Source organism: Hyalella azteca, unplaced genomic scaffold (genome assembly GCF_000764305.2).
Source record: "Hyalella azteca isolate HAZT.00-mixed unplaced genomic scaffold, Hazt_2.0.2 contig7624, whole genome shotgun sequence".
NCBI classification, from domain to species: domain Eukaryota; kingdom Metazoa; phylum Arthropoda; class Malacostraca; order Amphipoda; family Hyalellidae; genus Hyalella; species Hyalella azteca.
The window spans coordinates 353,825-370,662 of NW_025937745.1; the positions used below are offsets into that span (position 1 = coordinate 353,825).

Sequence of the window (16,838 nt, forward strand, 5' to 3'; positions counted from 1 at the left end):
ATTTAAAAACAATAGGAATAAAATTATACAAAAAATTAAATATAGTTTCTCGTTCGGGGGCGATTGCGTATACGAAAGTTTTAGATCCTGTAACTCATTATTGCAGGCTGGGGCTGAACTCTCAGCTCATTAGTAGAGGCTGGGTGGCCGAACTCTCAGCTCATTAGTAGAAGCTGGGTGGCCGAACTCTCAGCTCATTAGTAGAGGCTGGGTGGCTGAACTCTCAGCTCATTAGTAGAGGCTGGGTGGCTGAACTCTCAGCTCATTAGTAGAGGCTGATGGTTGAACTCACAACTCATTAGGAGAGGCTGGGTGGCTGAACTCTCAGCTCATTAGTAGAGGCTGGGTGGTTGAACTCTCTACTCATTAGTAGAAGCTGGGTGGCTGAACTCTCAACTCATTAGTAGAGGCTGGGTGGCTGAACCCTCAACTCATTAGTAGAGGCTGGGTGGCTGAACTCTCAACTCATTAGTTGAGTCTGGGTGGCTGAACTCTCAACTCATTAGTAGATGCTGGGTGGCTGAACTCCAAACTTATTAGTGGAGGACGAAAGCTGAACTTTTAGCTTATTATTGAGGTATGAATTACTAAGCAGTACATTATTAGAGCACGGACGAGTCTTGAACTCATTACTAAGAGTGTAATTTGTATGCAATGCCAAATATGCGTAGTCCATCTTACGTTTCCATCTTTGTAACGGGATCTGTTTAAATTCACTCGCATGCAACATACGGAACAGCAATAATATTGATCTTAAGTTGATAAATTTGTGAAATATTTTTTCAAAAATATATATATTACATATGAGTAATTTCTAGAGTGAAGCACTTTGCCAAGTTGCTAATTAGAAATTGCTGTCAGTGCTCACTCATACCAAATGCTCTCTATCCAAATGTAACGTTTATCGTAATATTCTTAACTCGGTTGTTATTCTGTATTACTTCTGTTGTAGAATTAAAGACTATATTCATAATGACATCAGGATTACTCTATGAAGGTCCCGACTTCTGTGTGAGTCGCGTCTTCTGATGAGAGAACATTCTTATATACATTCAGTGGAATTTGTTTTAGAGATACCTAAATATGATGCACTTGAGCTCTTCCTTAAACGTTAATTAATAGAATATATATGTAAAATCTTGGAAATTCAAAAGTTGAAATTATTATGTTTTACTAAGTAAATGCAATGAACATCTATATAAACTAAATTTATGCAATGGTTATCATAGAATAATATGTTGGTTATGATTAAAAATATCAAGGCCGTTTTCTTTGATTTTCCTAAAAAAAAATTTTTGGTGGTAAACTGTAGCACTAATTAAGGCATCTTAATAATTCTCAGTACTGACAAACTCGTCTTGTTGACTGACAAAATAAGTAAAAAATAAATAAAAATATGCACTGGTCTATGCTGAAAATTTTATAAAATAGTAATAGTGTAGAAAATAGTAATAATAACTAGAACTTTACTATAAAATTCTGATCACTTTCCAGTTGCCCAATGCGATCAAAGTAGCTCGAAAAAATCAAAACAGAACGGAAATAATGAATTAGTTATATTGTTACCAACATCTTGAGCTGAAGATAACAACACGAGTGATTGTTATCATATTGAGCTGGAGATAAAAAGACAAGTGATTGTTATCATATCGAGCTGAAGGTAACAAGAAGAGTGTTTGTTATCGTGTCGTACTAGAGATAACAAGACGAGTGTTTGTTATCATGTCGTGCTAGAGGCAAAAAGATGCATGTTTGTTATCATATCGTGCTAGAGATAACAAGACGAGTGTTTGTTATCATGTCGTGCTAGAGATAACAAGACGAGTGTTTGTTATCATATCGTGCTAGAGATAATAAGACGAATGTTTGTTATCATGTCGTGCTAGAGATTACGAAACGCATGTTTGCTACCATTTCGTGTTAGAGATATAAAACGGGTATTTGTTATCATGTCGTGCTAGAGATAACAAAACGAGTATCTGTTATCATGTTGTGCCTCATAACAAAACGAGTATTTGTTATCATGTTGTGCTAGAGATAACAATTCTAGCGTAATTCTACAGCCATTGTTTGCCGCTGCTTGCTTTCAGCACAGGCGGCCACAATATCTTCTTCAATTTTTGTGGGGACAACCTCTTAGCTGATGAGGGCCTGTCTGTTGCTGTCTGTTGCTGTCTGTTGCTGTCTGTTGCTGTCTGTTGCTCTCTATTGCGGTCTGTTGTTATCTGTTGCTGTCTGTTGCTCTCAGTTGCTGTCTGTTGCTGTCTGTTGCTGTCTGTTGCTGTCTGTTGCTGTCTGTCGCTATCTGTTGCTCTCTGTTGCTGTCTGTTGCTGTCTGTTGCTGTCTGTTGCTGTCTGTTGCTGTCTGTTGCTGTCTGTTGCTGTCTGTTGCTGTCTGTTGCTGTCTGTCGCTATCTGTTGCTCTCTGTTCCTGTCTGTTGCTGAATACGACCAAGCGATAACGATGGAAGCCTCATCAGTTCCCCACAGCGATAACCGACGCTGCTATCTAGTGCGCCGTCCCGACTTCCGCGTTTTTTTTAATGCATTTGCTTTTTTAAGGGGAGAGGGCGACAGCTGCTGCTTCCTTTTGGGACATTAGCAACTATTTTATTCCAGGAAAAAGATGCTGTTTTATTAAATTCAAGAACTACTGTTTCATTTATGGCAACAGCAGCTGTTTTCTATGTGGTACCTTCTAGCTATATCAAGTCGCAAGCGATAATTTTTATCACGAAAGGCGTTGTTTCCGTTGCCGCGGCCACGATGTTTGGGCCACACTCGTAATATTCAAAATATTTTTTTCCCCGTTGCTGCAATATACTAAACAGTAGTTCTTGGTGCGCGGCTGCAGGGATTTTTTTAACAAAGAGATTTTTTCTGAGCGGCAGTAACTGAAAGTTAGACTTCAGTAGGTGTTTCATGGCTTGCTTCTTATTTATCTGAACTACAGCAACTACTTTTTGAAAAACGGTAGCTGTTTCATGAACTGCTGTCACTTTTTCTTCATGACTGCCGCAGCATTATTATAAAATACGTCATGTGTTTTATAATAAATGGCAGCAGCTAGATGGCAGCAGCTTTATTATGAAACACCACATCAGTTTCATGAACCATTACCTTGTTACCTAAATGGCAGCAGCTTTATTTTAAAACTTGCTAGCCATTTTATCGACATCTGCAATTTTTTCTGCAAGTCGCCAGCCCCTATTTTTGGATCATAACAGCAGTTTCAAGGGCAGTTGCTATTATTTTCCAGACGGTAGCAGCTATACTTCAGAACACAGCAGCTGTTTCACGGCTCACAATGTCATTTTTTCTGGATGACATCAGTTTTTCTTCTGGGCGTAGAGGTTATTTCCTGGGAAGTTGGTCCTGCGGCAAATTGGGTGGCGTGACCGCGAGTCAAGATGTCATTTATTTCGCTGACTCAGGCAAATAAAAGGCGCCGCATGGATGGTTCTATCAGGGGTCAATGACCTGATTTTTATGCAATGGTTAATTGTATGCAGGCAATGGTTCAGTTCTTCAAAAAAAATTGAAAACAAATCAAATATTTTTTAGGCAATAAACACCGAAATTAGATGCTTAATCAACAAATTTGAGTAGAAATTTACAATGAAATGGAGTTTTTATTCACCATAAACCCAATAACTTAGCGTAATTTCATTTGATATAATTTTGATTTTTTTATTTTACCTTTTGAAATTTGCCTTTGAACTTTTACCTTTCTACCTTTGAATTCAGAACTCCTGGCTAATTAATTTGAGAGAAATACATGAATACTGAGCGATGTAGTCCATAAGTGGAAAAAAGTATTTTCTCATTCGGGTCGCCAGCTTGAAAAATTATCTAAAAATTTTACCTGGCCGCCGCAGCGCGCATGAGCTGAGCCTCGTCACGTGATCTGTACCATGACTGTACCATGACTGTACCATGACTGTACCATGACTGTACCCTGACTGTACCATGACTGTACCAGTCTAACTACTGCCACACGCTGTATAATGTGACGTTATGGTGTCTAACTACTGCCACACGCTGTATAATGTGACGTTATGGTGTCTAACTACTGACACACGCTGTATAATGTGACGTTATGGCGTCTAACTACTGCCTCACGCTGTATAATATGACGTTATGGTGTCTAACTACTGCCGCATGTTGTATAATGTGACGTTATGGCGTCTAACTACTGCCACACTTACAGCCCCTATATATGGTGGGGCCAGGTTTCAAACATACAAAAAGATAAATTAAAAACATAAAAACCCAAACCTGATTGTTCCAACAAATGAATGAAATTAGCAGAACCAATTGCGACAACGTGACTACTGCACAGATTCTTTTAACAATTTAAAGTGAATCAAAAATTCTTTGCATGAGAGACGCAAAATTCACTATTAATGAAAACAATGAAGCCTTATTTACAGCAGCTGAAATTCGGCCCACGGCCTTAATTTATAGTAATCGAATGGAATATTCAACAATATAGCTCAAACCTTCAAAAATACAATTACCGAGGATCAGAATATAACAAGAACAAACTTTAAAATAACGTGGAAGTACTTTAAAAAACATCGAGAATCTCTGCAGAGATTCAAAGACTCTCCTTAAAGTTCCAAATGGCTTTTATAAGTTGCACCTAAGTTGGGCTGAAGGTGATTGAAGTTAGAGTGCACATTGCTGACGTCAGGACTGGGGGGTAATGCCCCCCATTAAAAGTTTAGGGGAGGGATGGTGGATGCCCCCCATTCAAAGTGGTAATGCGAAATGCCTCACACTTAGAAAAATAATCCGGTCGCATTATCCACATAGTAACATGCATTCTCGCAAACAGCCCAGTAATGAACGGAATAATAGGCAGATTTATCGGACCAGAATGGGTCAGTATGATCCAAATAAAGGCAAAATTTACACCCCTGTTTAGACAAAGTCTCGCACATTGCTCTGAGTGGCCCGAAGAGTTAGATTGCCAGAGTTACTTGTCACTTCTGGGAGATTGTTAAATCACTTTGCTATGGCCACGGATTGGCGGCAATCTTGAGTAGCAGGTACAAAGTTCCTAGATTGGAATGTGTTGCATCAGGGGCTCGATTATTCAAAATTAAATTCATTATTTATTTATACAATACGATGAATACGAAGACTGAAGTTATCTCTCTACATTACAAAATAGGACGTATAATTATCTATTGTCGTCTACATATTATCATTTGTAAAATATTCCTTTTACTCATTTAATAATCATTTATGTATGCACGGAATAATCATCATATATTCATTTTTCATGTAATGAAAAACAAATTCACTTAAATATGTTCCAAAATATATACAAATTTCTAACAGGGCAAAATCATGATTAGTGTGAGCAGAATCTCAAAGAAGTTTATTAATAAAATTGAATTATTCTGAATTTTCTCAAACAACTGCTAGAAAAAATGCATATATTATTTTCAGAAAAGCGAAATTAAAAAATAAAAACTGAAACTTTTTTAGGCCTCAAAAAAATAATAATCTAGAAATTATTCAGTAAATTTTGCAATGCAATAACTCATCCTAATGCGTTACCAACACCAGAATTTTTTTTAATGGAATCGTTTTCAGCTAAAATATTCATAATATATTATTTAAATTGACTAATGCATAGTTTTTCCCCTGCATTAACTTCAAAGCCGTCGGGTCTGAGCCGGTTATCTCGCCGGAATTTTCGTATCAGTTCCGAGTAAATTAATGTATTTATGTTATGTATATATTTCACTGTAAATTTGCATCCTAGGTCGCAGAACGAAGCCTCGGATGAATCAAGATTCGCTGTATGAAAATGTATAATGAATAGTATGAATTTCTCTGAAATTCGTTAACAATCTTTCATCTTTTCTCCGCCGTTTCCTATTTTTTTGGAGCACTATTTTTTTCTCTACTTTGTCTTTTGTTCCTTTAACGTCTTTTGCATTTATTGAGAAACATTTGTTACCGTATTTCCGTGTTTATCTAAGACAAAATTTATACGGAGCATTTGATATGTATTTTCTATATTTTTATTGAGATATTTCAACATTTTACCAGCAATCAATATATGTTGACGAGCCTTAAAATATCGTCTATGCAGTATGCATGTAAATTTTGTACGGTTCAGTGCTGGTGCAGTGCTGGTGCAGTGCTGGTGCAGTGCTGGTGCAGTGCTGGTGCAGTGCTGGTGCAGTGCTGGTGCAGTACTGGTGCAGTTCTGGTGCAGTACTGGTGCAGTGCTGGTGCAGTACTGGTGCAAGACGCGGCCGACAAGGGGATCCCATTTCCTCGCGGCTTCCTCTTCCCCCGGGTATGGGAAGGTAAGGTGGGGAAAGGGAAGGGGAAGTTGAGGAGATGAAGGAAGTGGTCAGGTCTAAGGTTCAACGCAATTTTCAATAATGGCCCACTATTTGGGGCACGAACATAATTTATTTTGGGTCTTGAACCAAAGTTTCAAAAAGACCAAGTTAATACCGATATACTTATGCTTTTTGCATGAATTTAAAATATTCTGTTTTCATGTATAGTTAAAATTTTAATTCTATGTACGTGAATATCAAATTTTATACAGGTGCTAAAATCCTACACGTTGCATTGTCACATCCTCGTGAATTCCCTGTGATTCAATGACAAGTTACTTAAATAAAAATTAAAATGATTCAATCAACGAGGTACTCAAATGCTGGCACCAGACTCCGTAGAGTAAATTTTCCTGTGTAGATATGTTCATCTTCCCTTTAACATTTTGCTGTCTATTCATGAGAAATTTTCTGGATAAACGTTGCCTGCTTTGGCAACTCTATCATTTACGTCAGCATTGTAACATGTTCCAACGTTGTTCTTTGGTCACATTTATGTTGACTCACGGTTATTAAAATGTATACGAAGGTTCCCCAAGTTGATGCAACAGTCACACAGTCAACGTATTGACATACTGTTAACCTTGAACTTGCATTTCTCGCGCTGGCAGCCTAAAAATATTAATATCAACTTCAGCACTGCATAATTGTACACGTTTGACCATGAAGAAAAAAAAAACCTTTAAATTTTATTTATCACTATACTCTACTTCCCTCTCATATTATGAGGGAAGGGATCCTTTTCTTTCCATCTTGTACTTCGATCTTATCTTCATTTCCCTAAATTTTCCCACGTTCCAGAACAAATTATCTATTTTCATTCCACTTACTGCGCTTTACATCTCACCGAACCTCCTCCATTTTCCATCCTACATTCACACATTTCCTTCTTCTCATCTTACTGTTCTTTTTACCTTTATTACATCTTCTTTCAATATCAACTTCATTATATTTTTCACTCCAACTACACGATTCTTGCTTAAATTTATCCCAATTTTATTTATTCTTTTTCCCCACTCCCTTTCCGACTCAACAAGTCCCCTCGTACCCTCACTTCCTCCCCTCTATTGCCCTCCATCGTATTCATATCATGGGACTCTATTAAAATGGTAGTTGGCATCCCTCTGAACAAGCATCACGAGGAGGGCTTAACCCCATGCCAGTATTAGGGTTCAACCCCATGTGAAGGGGAAGGCTGAGCCTAGGTGTCATGGGGAGGGTAGCATGCGATCATATCCACATTAAATTATGTTACCATTTACGAATTACCCTAAAGTTATCACTCTCCCTCACTTCCATTTATGGTGCTTTTACATAATTAGGATAAATCCCATCATTATGAAAAATCCCCCCATGCCCGTAATGGATTACAAGCCCTATTCCCCGTATATATAAATCCTCACCCCTCAAAAATCAGCTAAATAATAATTAACCTCTTCGGAGGAAATCTAGGGGGTAATGAAACAATATTTTTAAATGTTTCGTAGTGTACTGATGAGATTAAGGGGAGATATAAATAAATAATAGATCATGTGAGGTAATTGACAATAAGTTAATTCAATAAAGCAGGTAAATGTAACAAACAAAAAGCACATTAACGTAAATATATAATAATTTCCGGTACGTTTTGTAGATAAAGAATCCATAGAGAGATATAATTCGATAATTAGTAGAATAATTCTCGAAATTACAACATTTTAAGAATTTTTTCCTCGAAAAATTATTTATCTAATTTCATTCACTGGGTAGGTTAATAATAAATTAGTGACGTTGCCTGAAATGAAACAGGGTTTGGTAAACAAGGGCAGGCAAAGAGGGTCTGACAATTAGGGTCTGATTAATAGGATCCAGCAAACAGGGTTGGGAAAACAGGGTGGCCAACAGGGTCGGACAAGCAGTATCTGACAAACAGGGTTTGGAAAACAGGGTCTATCAAACAGGGTCGGAAAAGAGGGTCTGACAATTATTCTCGTCTGACAAGCAGGGTCGGAAAAACAGGGTCTGAAACAGGGTTTAATATATTTTTTGTTTCCAATCACCTTGAAAGTCCACTAATTTCGACTGGTAATTAATAGTTTTCAGTTATAATCAAATCAATCAATTAGCCTCGATTGCAATTATTCGGCAGGGCTTAATTAAAAGCCAGCCACAAAGCTCCTGTACACTCAGGATTAATTGGACAACTGCACTTAGCATGATGACTTGAGGTCACCGTATAACTCAAGGTCACCGTATGACTTGAGGTCACCATATGACTCTAGGTCATCGTATGACTTGAGAGAAGTCATCGTATGACTTAGGTCACCGTATGACTTGAGGTCACCGTATGACTTGAAGTCATCGTATGACTTAGGTCACCGTATGACTTGAGGTCATCGTGTGACTTGAGGTCACCATATGACTTAGGTCATCGTATGACTTGATGTCACCGTATGACTTGAGGTCCCCGTTGACTTGAGGTCATCGTATGACTTGAGCTCACCGTATGACTTGAGGTCATCGTGTGGCTTGAGGTCACCGTACGACTTGATATCACCGTATGACTTGTGTACACTATACAGAGTCATTTATGTAACACAGACATAAACAAACAGATGAATAGGCTATAGACTTGGCATCATATTTATATAGTATTTGATTATAGATTAACTTAAACTAAAGAGCCCTGATCAATTATACACACTTTATAGGACACGCGATAATACACTCAAGTTTCCCGCGGTTATCGTCCATGCCCTGGATATCGTCCATGCTCCAGATATCGTCCATTCCCCGGATATCGTCCATGCCCCGGATATCGTCCATGCCCCGGATATTGTCCTCACTTCCCCGGATATCGTCCATTCCCCGGATATCGTCCATGCTCCAGATATCGTCCATTCCCCGGATATCGTCCATGCTCCAGATATCGTCCATGCCCCGGATGTCATCCATGCTTCGGATATCCTCCATGCCCCGGATATTATCGTCCATTTCAAGGATATGCATGCCCCGGATATCGCACTTGCTTCGGATATCTTCCTTGCCCCGGATATTATTGTCCATTCCCCAGATATCGCACTTGCCCCAGATATTGTCGTCCATTCCCCGGATATCGTGCATGCCCCGGATATCGTCCTTGGTTGGATGTCATCCGTATAAAGAACTTCACCAAGAAACTAATAAGTAAGTAAGAAATTCTAGAGGGCTTCCTGGTGCGACCAAAATCTCGTTAATACCTCGTTCTTGTTAGAAGAAATGTACCCCAATATCTGATTAAAGAATTTACTTACGATAATTACTAAATAATTTAAATTGCACACGATAACATACAAAATATTATTAAATGCCACAGCGAAACTGTTTTAAAAATTCTACGCAATTCGGAAGCAAGTAAATTACTTAAAGAAGTAACACGGAAATTTAAAATATGTTCATTTAGTTTAAAAATCCGACACGAATTGAAGAAGTAGAATAAAGTTTAAAATTCTATGCGAATACCACTTAATAAAATATCATAATGAGAATGATATTTTTACTCAAAATCAATCATTTATCCAGAATATTTATCATAAATAATGAAAAAATTGAAATATAGAACTTTCGTGGAATTGATATTATTTAATTTTAAATAAGTTTTGTCTCAATTAATACATCTAACTCTAAGTTCCCTAATTCTTGGTAAATTCAACATACAACTCACACAAATAATTCGGTTGTAAAAAAAAACTTAAAACTACAGCCTATTGACGGGGCAACTTTTCAAATTTCGTTTTGTTTATAGTTTATGCAAATTAGTGGTTAATAATTATAGCAACACGGATGGGAATAAAAATAATCTCTATAATTCATTGTTCAGTGCTAAGGATGAGGTTGAAGGTTAAACAAATTCAAATGTCGGTTATTGTTAACAATAGCAATATTGTACAATGATAGCTTATTTTTAACAATAGCAATATTGTACAACGAAAGTTTATTGCTAACAATAGCAATATTGTACAATGATAGGTCATTTTTAACGATAGCAATATTGTACAATGACTTGTCATTGTTAAAAAGGTAATAATGTACAATGATATGTCATTGTTAACATAGGTAATATTGTACAGTGATAGGTTAATGACTTATTGTCAACAAAGGCAATATTGTACAATGATATGTCATTGTTGAAAAGGAAATATTGTACAATGATTGGTTATTGTTAACAACAGCAATACTGTACAATGATAGATTATTGTTACCAATAGCAATGTCACTAGTGACGCACATGCCGCTATTGTATGAAGTCTTTCTTCCAAGCGCGCAACTAGATTCTAGGTATCCTGCCTAGCTGGCAGCTGAGATTGTAATAAACTAAATTCAACGTCAATTCAACGATATCAGATCAACGTTGTAAATTTATCTGTAGACAATATGTGACCCACCCGACATGTAGCATTGAATCGACGTTGAAAAAACAGTTTTTCGATGAATCAACGTTGATAAAACATTGTTTCAATTAATCAAAGTATATAAAACATTGTTTCAATGAAACAACGTTGATAAGACGTCGTTTCAATTAATCAACGTTGATAAAATAGTGTTTCAATGAACAAACGTTAATTAATCGCGGCTTCAACGTCATTTGCCTAGTGGAGAAGGACCTCTAGGGCTAGGGTAGACTCTAGGATTATCATTATCTAGGGTAGCTGGGGGTATCCCCCTCCAATACGAGGGACTGCCCTCGGGGGCGTTAGACATCATGGCTGACTATCTAACATGGCTGACCGATTAACATGGCTGGTCGTCTAACATAGTTAACAGTCTGACATGGCTGATTTTCTAATATGTCTAATTATCCGACATAATCTATCGTCAACATAGTTGACACTTCTAAATGACTTCGCCACAATCTTGACAGAGTTTATTCGCTTCAAATGTCTCAGTCTTGGAAGTTTGTACATCATCCACTATACACTCAAACAAATGTCTTCAAACATCAGTATACAAAAAAACATCCTCATGAGATAATCTTTAAAGGACAGATCCGTAAAAAATATGCCCATAAGACAAGGAACGGAGACGAGCTGCAGTCCTGCACTGCCGGGCTCACATGACCGCCCCCCTCGGCTGCGGCCGTGGCACTGGCACTAGACACCCGCAACGCGTATTATATATCAAGACAAACTCAAGTAATAATTAGTTATTCGCACCACCAGGTCGTCTGCACTAACGCGAAACTAAGATAAAATTTTTTAATTGGTTTGTTAGATTTTACTAAATTTTTCCTGTCCTAGAATTTCAAGAATTTAGAACAACGAATTTATTTAGTAATTAGTTAAAAGATTTACTATTACTAGCGGAGAAAGTTTCAAATTTAGCATGAATTCGTCTTCGGCAACAATTAATTTAACACGATTTCAACCACTGAAAACAAAGCTCGCCTATTTCCTCATAGTATAACGTAATTAAAGGCTTCACAAGCAGAGGATTATTAGTAATAGCACCGTTGGTTAATTAATCTATTTGGAGGATTTGTTAGTTCATGTATTTAAAAAAATGAATTTTAATTGCCGGTGGCGGGAGATGAGGGGAGCAGTCGAAACAGACGCAGCTGAGCTCTTCTTCGTGCCCAGTCTTGATGATATTTGTATATATAATAAACACTATTATATTATTAATACTACAATAAACAAGTTATTCTATTCATTGATTCAATGATTTTCCTTTCTTGAGTGATGGTAGAAGGTAGAACGTTCGAGAAGAAATGAATATAAATTTTGAACCCTACCTGGTACGAAGTAAATATGTCATTCAAATTTCATTTAATTTTTCATAAATGGAATTTCGAGGGGAAATAATCCGCGTCGAGTGCTAACTTAAATTTCATTTCATATATGTTCTGCTTTTACCAAATTCTGAGCATCCATTTGGATATAATATCATGTTTTTTATCTTAAATACGTAAAATGGGAAATATTCAATGGGATGATCGATACACGTTGGAAAAAATCTCCATAAATTTCAGCACGGGAAGCGGAATTCATTCAATCCATTGAAAAACCATTAGGACCAATCCATTATAAACTATTAGGCTCAAACCATTGTAAGCCATTAGGCTCAAAAATCCAACCATTAAACAATGGTTACAACAATTATTTCAGTTATCTCTCCAAATGTTATTTAAAATCATAAGTTTCCATCAATACAAAATAAACGAAATTTTCTCGCTCTTATTACTAAGACACTTACATTACACGCTGGGTTATCTACATCACAGAATAAAACATACATATAATGTATATGATGAAAATATAGACAAAGCGTACGGTTAGTCATCAATGCGTATGAAGTCTCTACCTTTAATAGCAAGCACAGTTTAAACTATGTATAATAAAGCTCATTATAATCTTTTCTATACAAGGCTTACTCGCTAGCAAGCACAGGGTGTCCTATGCTAGAAAAGCACATTTATTTGGAAGTAGCATGATTCTTAAGCTATATTCTTATGTATAGGTTATCGAGGGAGGTGTAACTTCACTTTAACAATGTTGCTTATTTTAAGCGGTAAGGTATAAATATTATAACACTCTTCTTTTCCAATTTGCACAAAATAACTGATGCTAAGCACTACGTTGGGATTAACTTCCCAATTAACTGTCAAAGTTATAATGAATTCAAAAATATTGCATAGAGAAATAAAATATACATTTTATCGATCTCTAATAAGGATATCGGATATAAATTGCATCCAAAATCTTATATTGCATCCAAATATCCTCCGTCCAAATATCCCCTGTATAAATATCCCTCCGTCCAAATACCTTCTCATGAATCAACACCAAAAACTGATAAAAAAATTTCCATTTAAAACATAACAGGCAAATCATGGTTGTATCTTTTTACCTACATTAAACATAAATTCATGCCCAGTCAATTGATAATAAATTAATTTTTACTGAGAGTTAAGCGGGCGAAGGTTTACAATTTTTTATTAGATATTGCTGGTCTTAAAAATAATTAAATTAAAAGCACGTGACATAATTCACGTGTAATGCAAGTCCCCGTTGAGTATTCTTATAAAGGTTTTCTTGAACTGGTGGTTAGCCAAGGCATAACAAAAAGGATTCAAGGGACTATTGGCATAACACAGGAAATACGAAAACAAAAACAAGTGAATGTTTGTACATGTGCACCAGCTCTCAGCTATGGCGATGATGTGATATGGCGTCCAACATGCAACAAAACAACCTAAAATAACAGAGATTGTGCGAAGAGCTTTGTTTGCACGGTTCTCTGACTTGGAGCGATGCCGTACATGAGCTGCCGCGTCCTTCTTCTTCTTCTTTTTCTTCAAACTCCTGATGGACTTGGCGATACTTTTCTTCGAGTTCTTAAGGGAACTTCTCAAAGAACACTGAGTGTCTGAAGTTCCTGGCGCGACCACCACGGAGCTTCTGTCGTTTTCCCCAACCGAGGAAGATTCTGCTCTGGCGACGCTTGTTTTGGTCTTGTTAGAGTGGACGTTGTGAGTTGTGATCAGCTGGTTTAAGGCGGATGATATACGGGAACCTGAACCTTTTGTGTCAATGCTTTCTAAATTTTCCGAATTAAGTTTAGATGAAGAGTTATGGTCTGCCTTCAATTGTTGACCAGCGGCGCTGACGTTGGAGTTAGCGTTGCATCTGCCGCTGTCTACTGACAGACGTCCTGTATGTATGGAACCTGATTTTCGACGTCCAGTTTGGGGATGCACTAGAGGTGGTAATTTTATTTGTGAATTAGGAGATTCCCCGTCACCTATCTTAGTGACGGCAGTGCAGGTGTGTATGATTGACGTGACCACCACGTCAGTTGAATGTTCCGACGATTCTCTGCCTCCCAGTTCATCAGTTTCGTCACCATCGTCCAAACTTAGATCTAGATCCTCATCCTCAGAATTGAAATGAATCTTGTTTGTTCTTTTAAGGAAGCATCTTGCGCTACTGAGGATTGGTGTGCTGGTAACTGGTGTAGGGGTGACAGGTAACGAGTTACTATGAGGATTAGGGTTTGGACATAATTCAGAACTGGATTTGCTAGTTTGCTTGTGGTCTAAACTATCACATCTATTATTTCTATGAATTTCCACTGGTTTATTATTTCCATTGGAAATTCCACTTACATTACGACACAGAGAATCAAAGCTATTAGACTTTTCTACCGCATTAGTAGCTGTATTATCATTATCTTTACAAGGAGCTAAGGACTTTTTGGACTCAACAGAAATTTCAGAAACACTCGGGCTCTTTGGCGCCACTTGAGCAGCCGTCAACTGGACCGATGGCCCTCCAGAGACCGAGGACAAAACTGAAGACCGATCCACGGAATTGAATGTACCTGAATCGAGCCCAGTCAAAACATCGTATGCTACAGGATGGGCGAGATTTAGGCAGGAAGACGTCAGTGATACCGGGGCACTAGCGGAATTTTTTGGACCTTCGACTTTTCCGGCAGACGAAGATTCGGACCACGAGGACACTACAGGACAAGACAGGTCCGTGGGTGTTGAAGAGGCTATTGGAACTATGGCTACTACGTCACTTAAAGGCAAACTTTTGGGAATGCATGCCGGAGATTTTCCAGCTACGTCATCTGTCCGTATTATACGACTTGCTTCATGATCGCCGAGTTTCTGCATTGGTATGTCTCCCACGGGTGAAATAGGTTCACTCGATGTGGGGGTAGTAGCTATTTTTCCAGCACTTTTCTTACCCGAAAAATTTCTCGGAGGAACCGGAGGCGGGGCATTTGCATTTGTTTTAGTGGTCGTGTCTAGAATTGTTTGCTCTGGGATTTTGGGCAAGGCATCCGCTATGATATTCGTTCTCCTTGCGGGGGCCTGTGCATCTTTGGAGTCTTTGGTGTTGTTGGCTTTAGGTGGAGGAGCCGCAAGCTGACTGCTGCTGTCTTCGTCTGATTCAAATGTTGGACTACTCGACCGATCCGATCGCTCAGCATCTTTTTTCAGGCACATCGAAAAGATTTCATCTCCTGTCTTATTTTCTGACGATGAACTGAGTCCTGTTGATCCTTGACAAGACGACGATTCTTTCTGTTGTTTCTCTCCATCTTCTGTTTTCCTGTTGACCTGATGTGCCATCACTGCTATCATCAGAGGATTGTCATCTGAGGGTCCTGGAGGTTTCGCCATGCCGAACCCCGCAGTCCTACCGGCCATTCCTGCCATCCCTCCCGCACTGAGGGCCACGAGGGTCTGCATTTTCCGGTGTTTCGCTTCCGATTTCTTATGCATGTCGTAAGCAGTTTTGTAGATCCCCGCATATAGGATAATGAGGACTACAAGTGTCACCCAATAATATGTGACAATCAAGGCTGTGTTGAATACAGGATCTCTGAGAAACTGCACCGCGCACTCATGTTCTTTTAAGGCTCTATAACCAACGAAATGCTCCCATCCAAATATGCTGGTAAAGAATAACATTGCTGGTATAATCCACGTCACTGCCACCATCACCAGAACTTTTCTTCTTGTTCTCCAATTCCGATATCTAGCGGCTATTTTGACGGAACAGAATCTGTCGATGGTGATCAGTAACACTGTATATTGAGACACGAGACACACTGTGTAGTCAACCGACAACCACAAATCACACAGCACCGGTCCCAAGGTCCACTTCTGCATGAGGACATACACTGTGTAGAAGGGCATCGACACAGATCCTATGAGCAGATCAGTGACCGCTAGAGAGGCAATAAAATAATTAGATGGCTGCCGGATTGCCCTCTCGACGATGAAGCTCAAGATGACCAGGATATTTCCACAGACGGTCAGGACGATGCTCAGGCTGCAGAAGATGGCCACCGCAACCGTCTGCCAGAGTTCCAGAGGTGGCAAGATGGTGTTGGTATCGTTTTCCAATGGTGGAAAGGTACCATTGCCAAGGGAACAGTCGCTTAGAACTGATATGTTATCAGAAGGAAAGGAAGTGGTGGGTGTACAGGATAGGTTCTGCAGGATCATGGCGTCACCGATCATAGTCTGAGCAGAGCTGCTAGCTCTGAACGGCTCAAACCCAAAGCCGTCTTCTAGAGATGGGTACCTGGGCAACAGCCTCGGCAGGTGGCTTTGATGTCTCAGGAATTTAATCGCGGTGCTGTTGATCTCGCGTAGACTTTTGAAAGGCGTGACGTCAAATGTGGCGTTCGTGGTCTGGTCGTCATAGTACGATGTGGGGTCAACGGAGCTCATAACGAATGGATTCGTAGGAATTTTGATATATATTTCCCATGCAGATCTTTGCTTTCTGAATATTAGCGTTCATGGATGAAAATGACATGAAATTACACATTTCGGTTTTAAATTTGTAACGTCTAAATTTTCAATAAATTGTACTCGTGATAAGCTTGACGGGGGAAAATATGTATTGAGATAATAAGAGAGGAACTAAATGAAGAATATGATTTAAATCCCCAGTGTTTGAGAATATATAACAACTGGAATGAAAT

General features: G+C 38.6%; 1 protein-coding gene across 1 annotated transcript; it reads right to left on the reverse strand.

Moving 5' to 3' along the window:
• Window positions 1-13,368: 13,368 nt before the first annotated feature.
• LOC125178173 lies at window positions 13,369-16,581 on the reverse strand. The gene has a single exon (XM_047881320.1). The coding sequence runs from the start codon at window positions 16,579-16,581 to the stop codon at window positions 13,375-13,377; it is 3,207 nt and encodes a 1,068-aa protein (XP_047737276.1). The 3' UTR covers window positions 13,369-13,374.
• Between the last annotated feature and the right edge of the window lie 257 nt (window positions 16,582-16,838).

Bases quoted from the DNA above. Each gene is read 5' to 3' on its own strand.
- LOC125178173 (XM_047881320.1), bottom strand. From the start codon at position 16,581: ATGAGCTCCGTTGACCCCACATCGTACTATGACGACCAGACCACGAAC.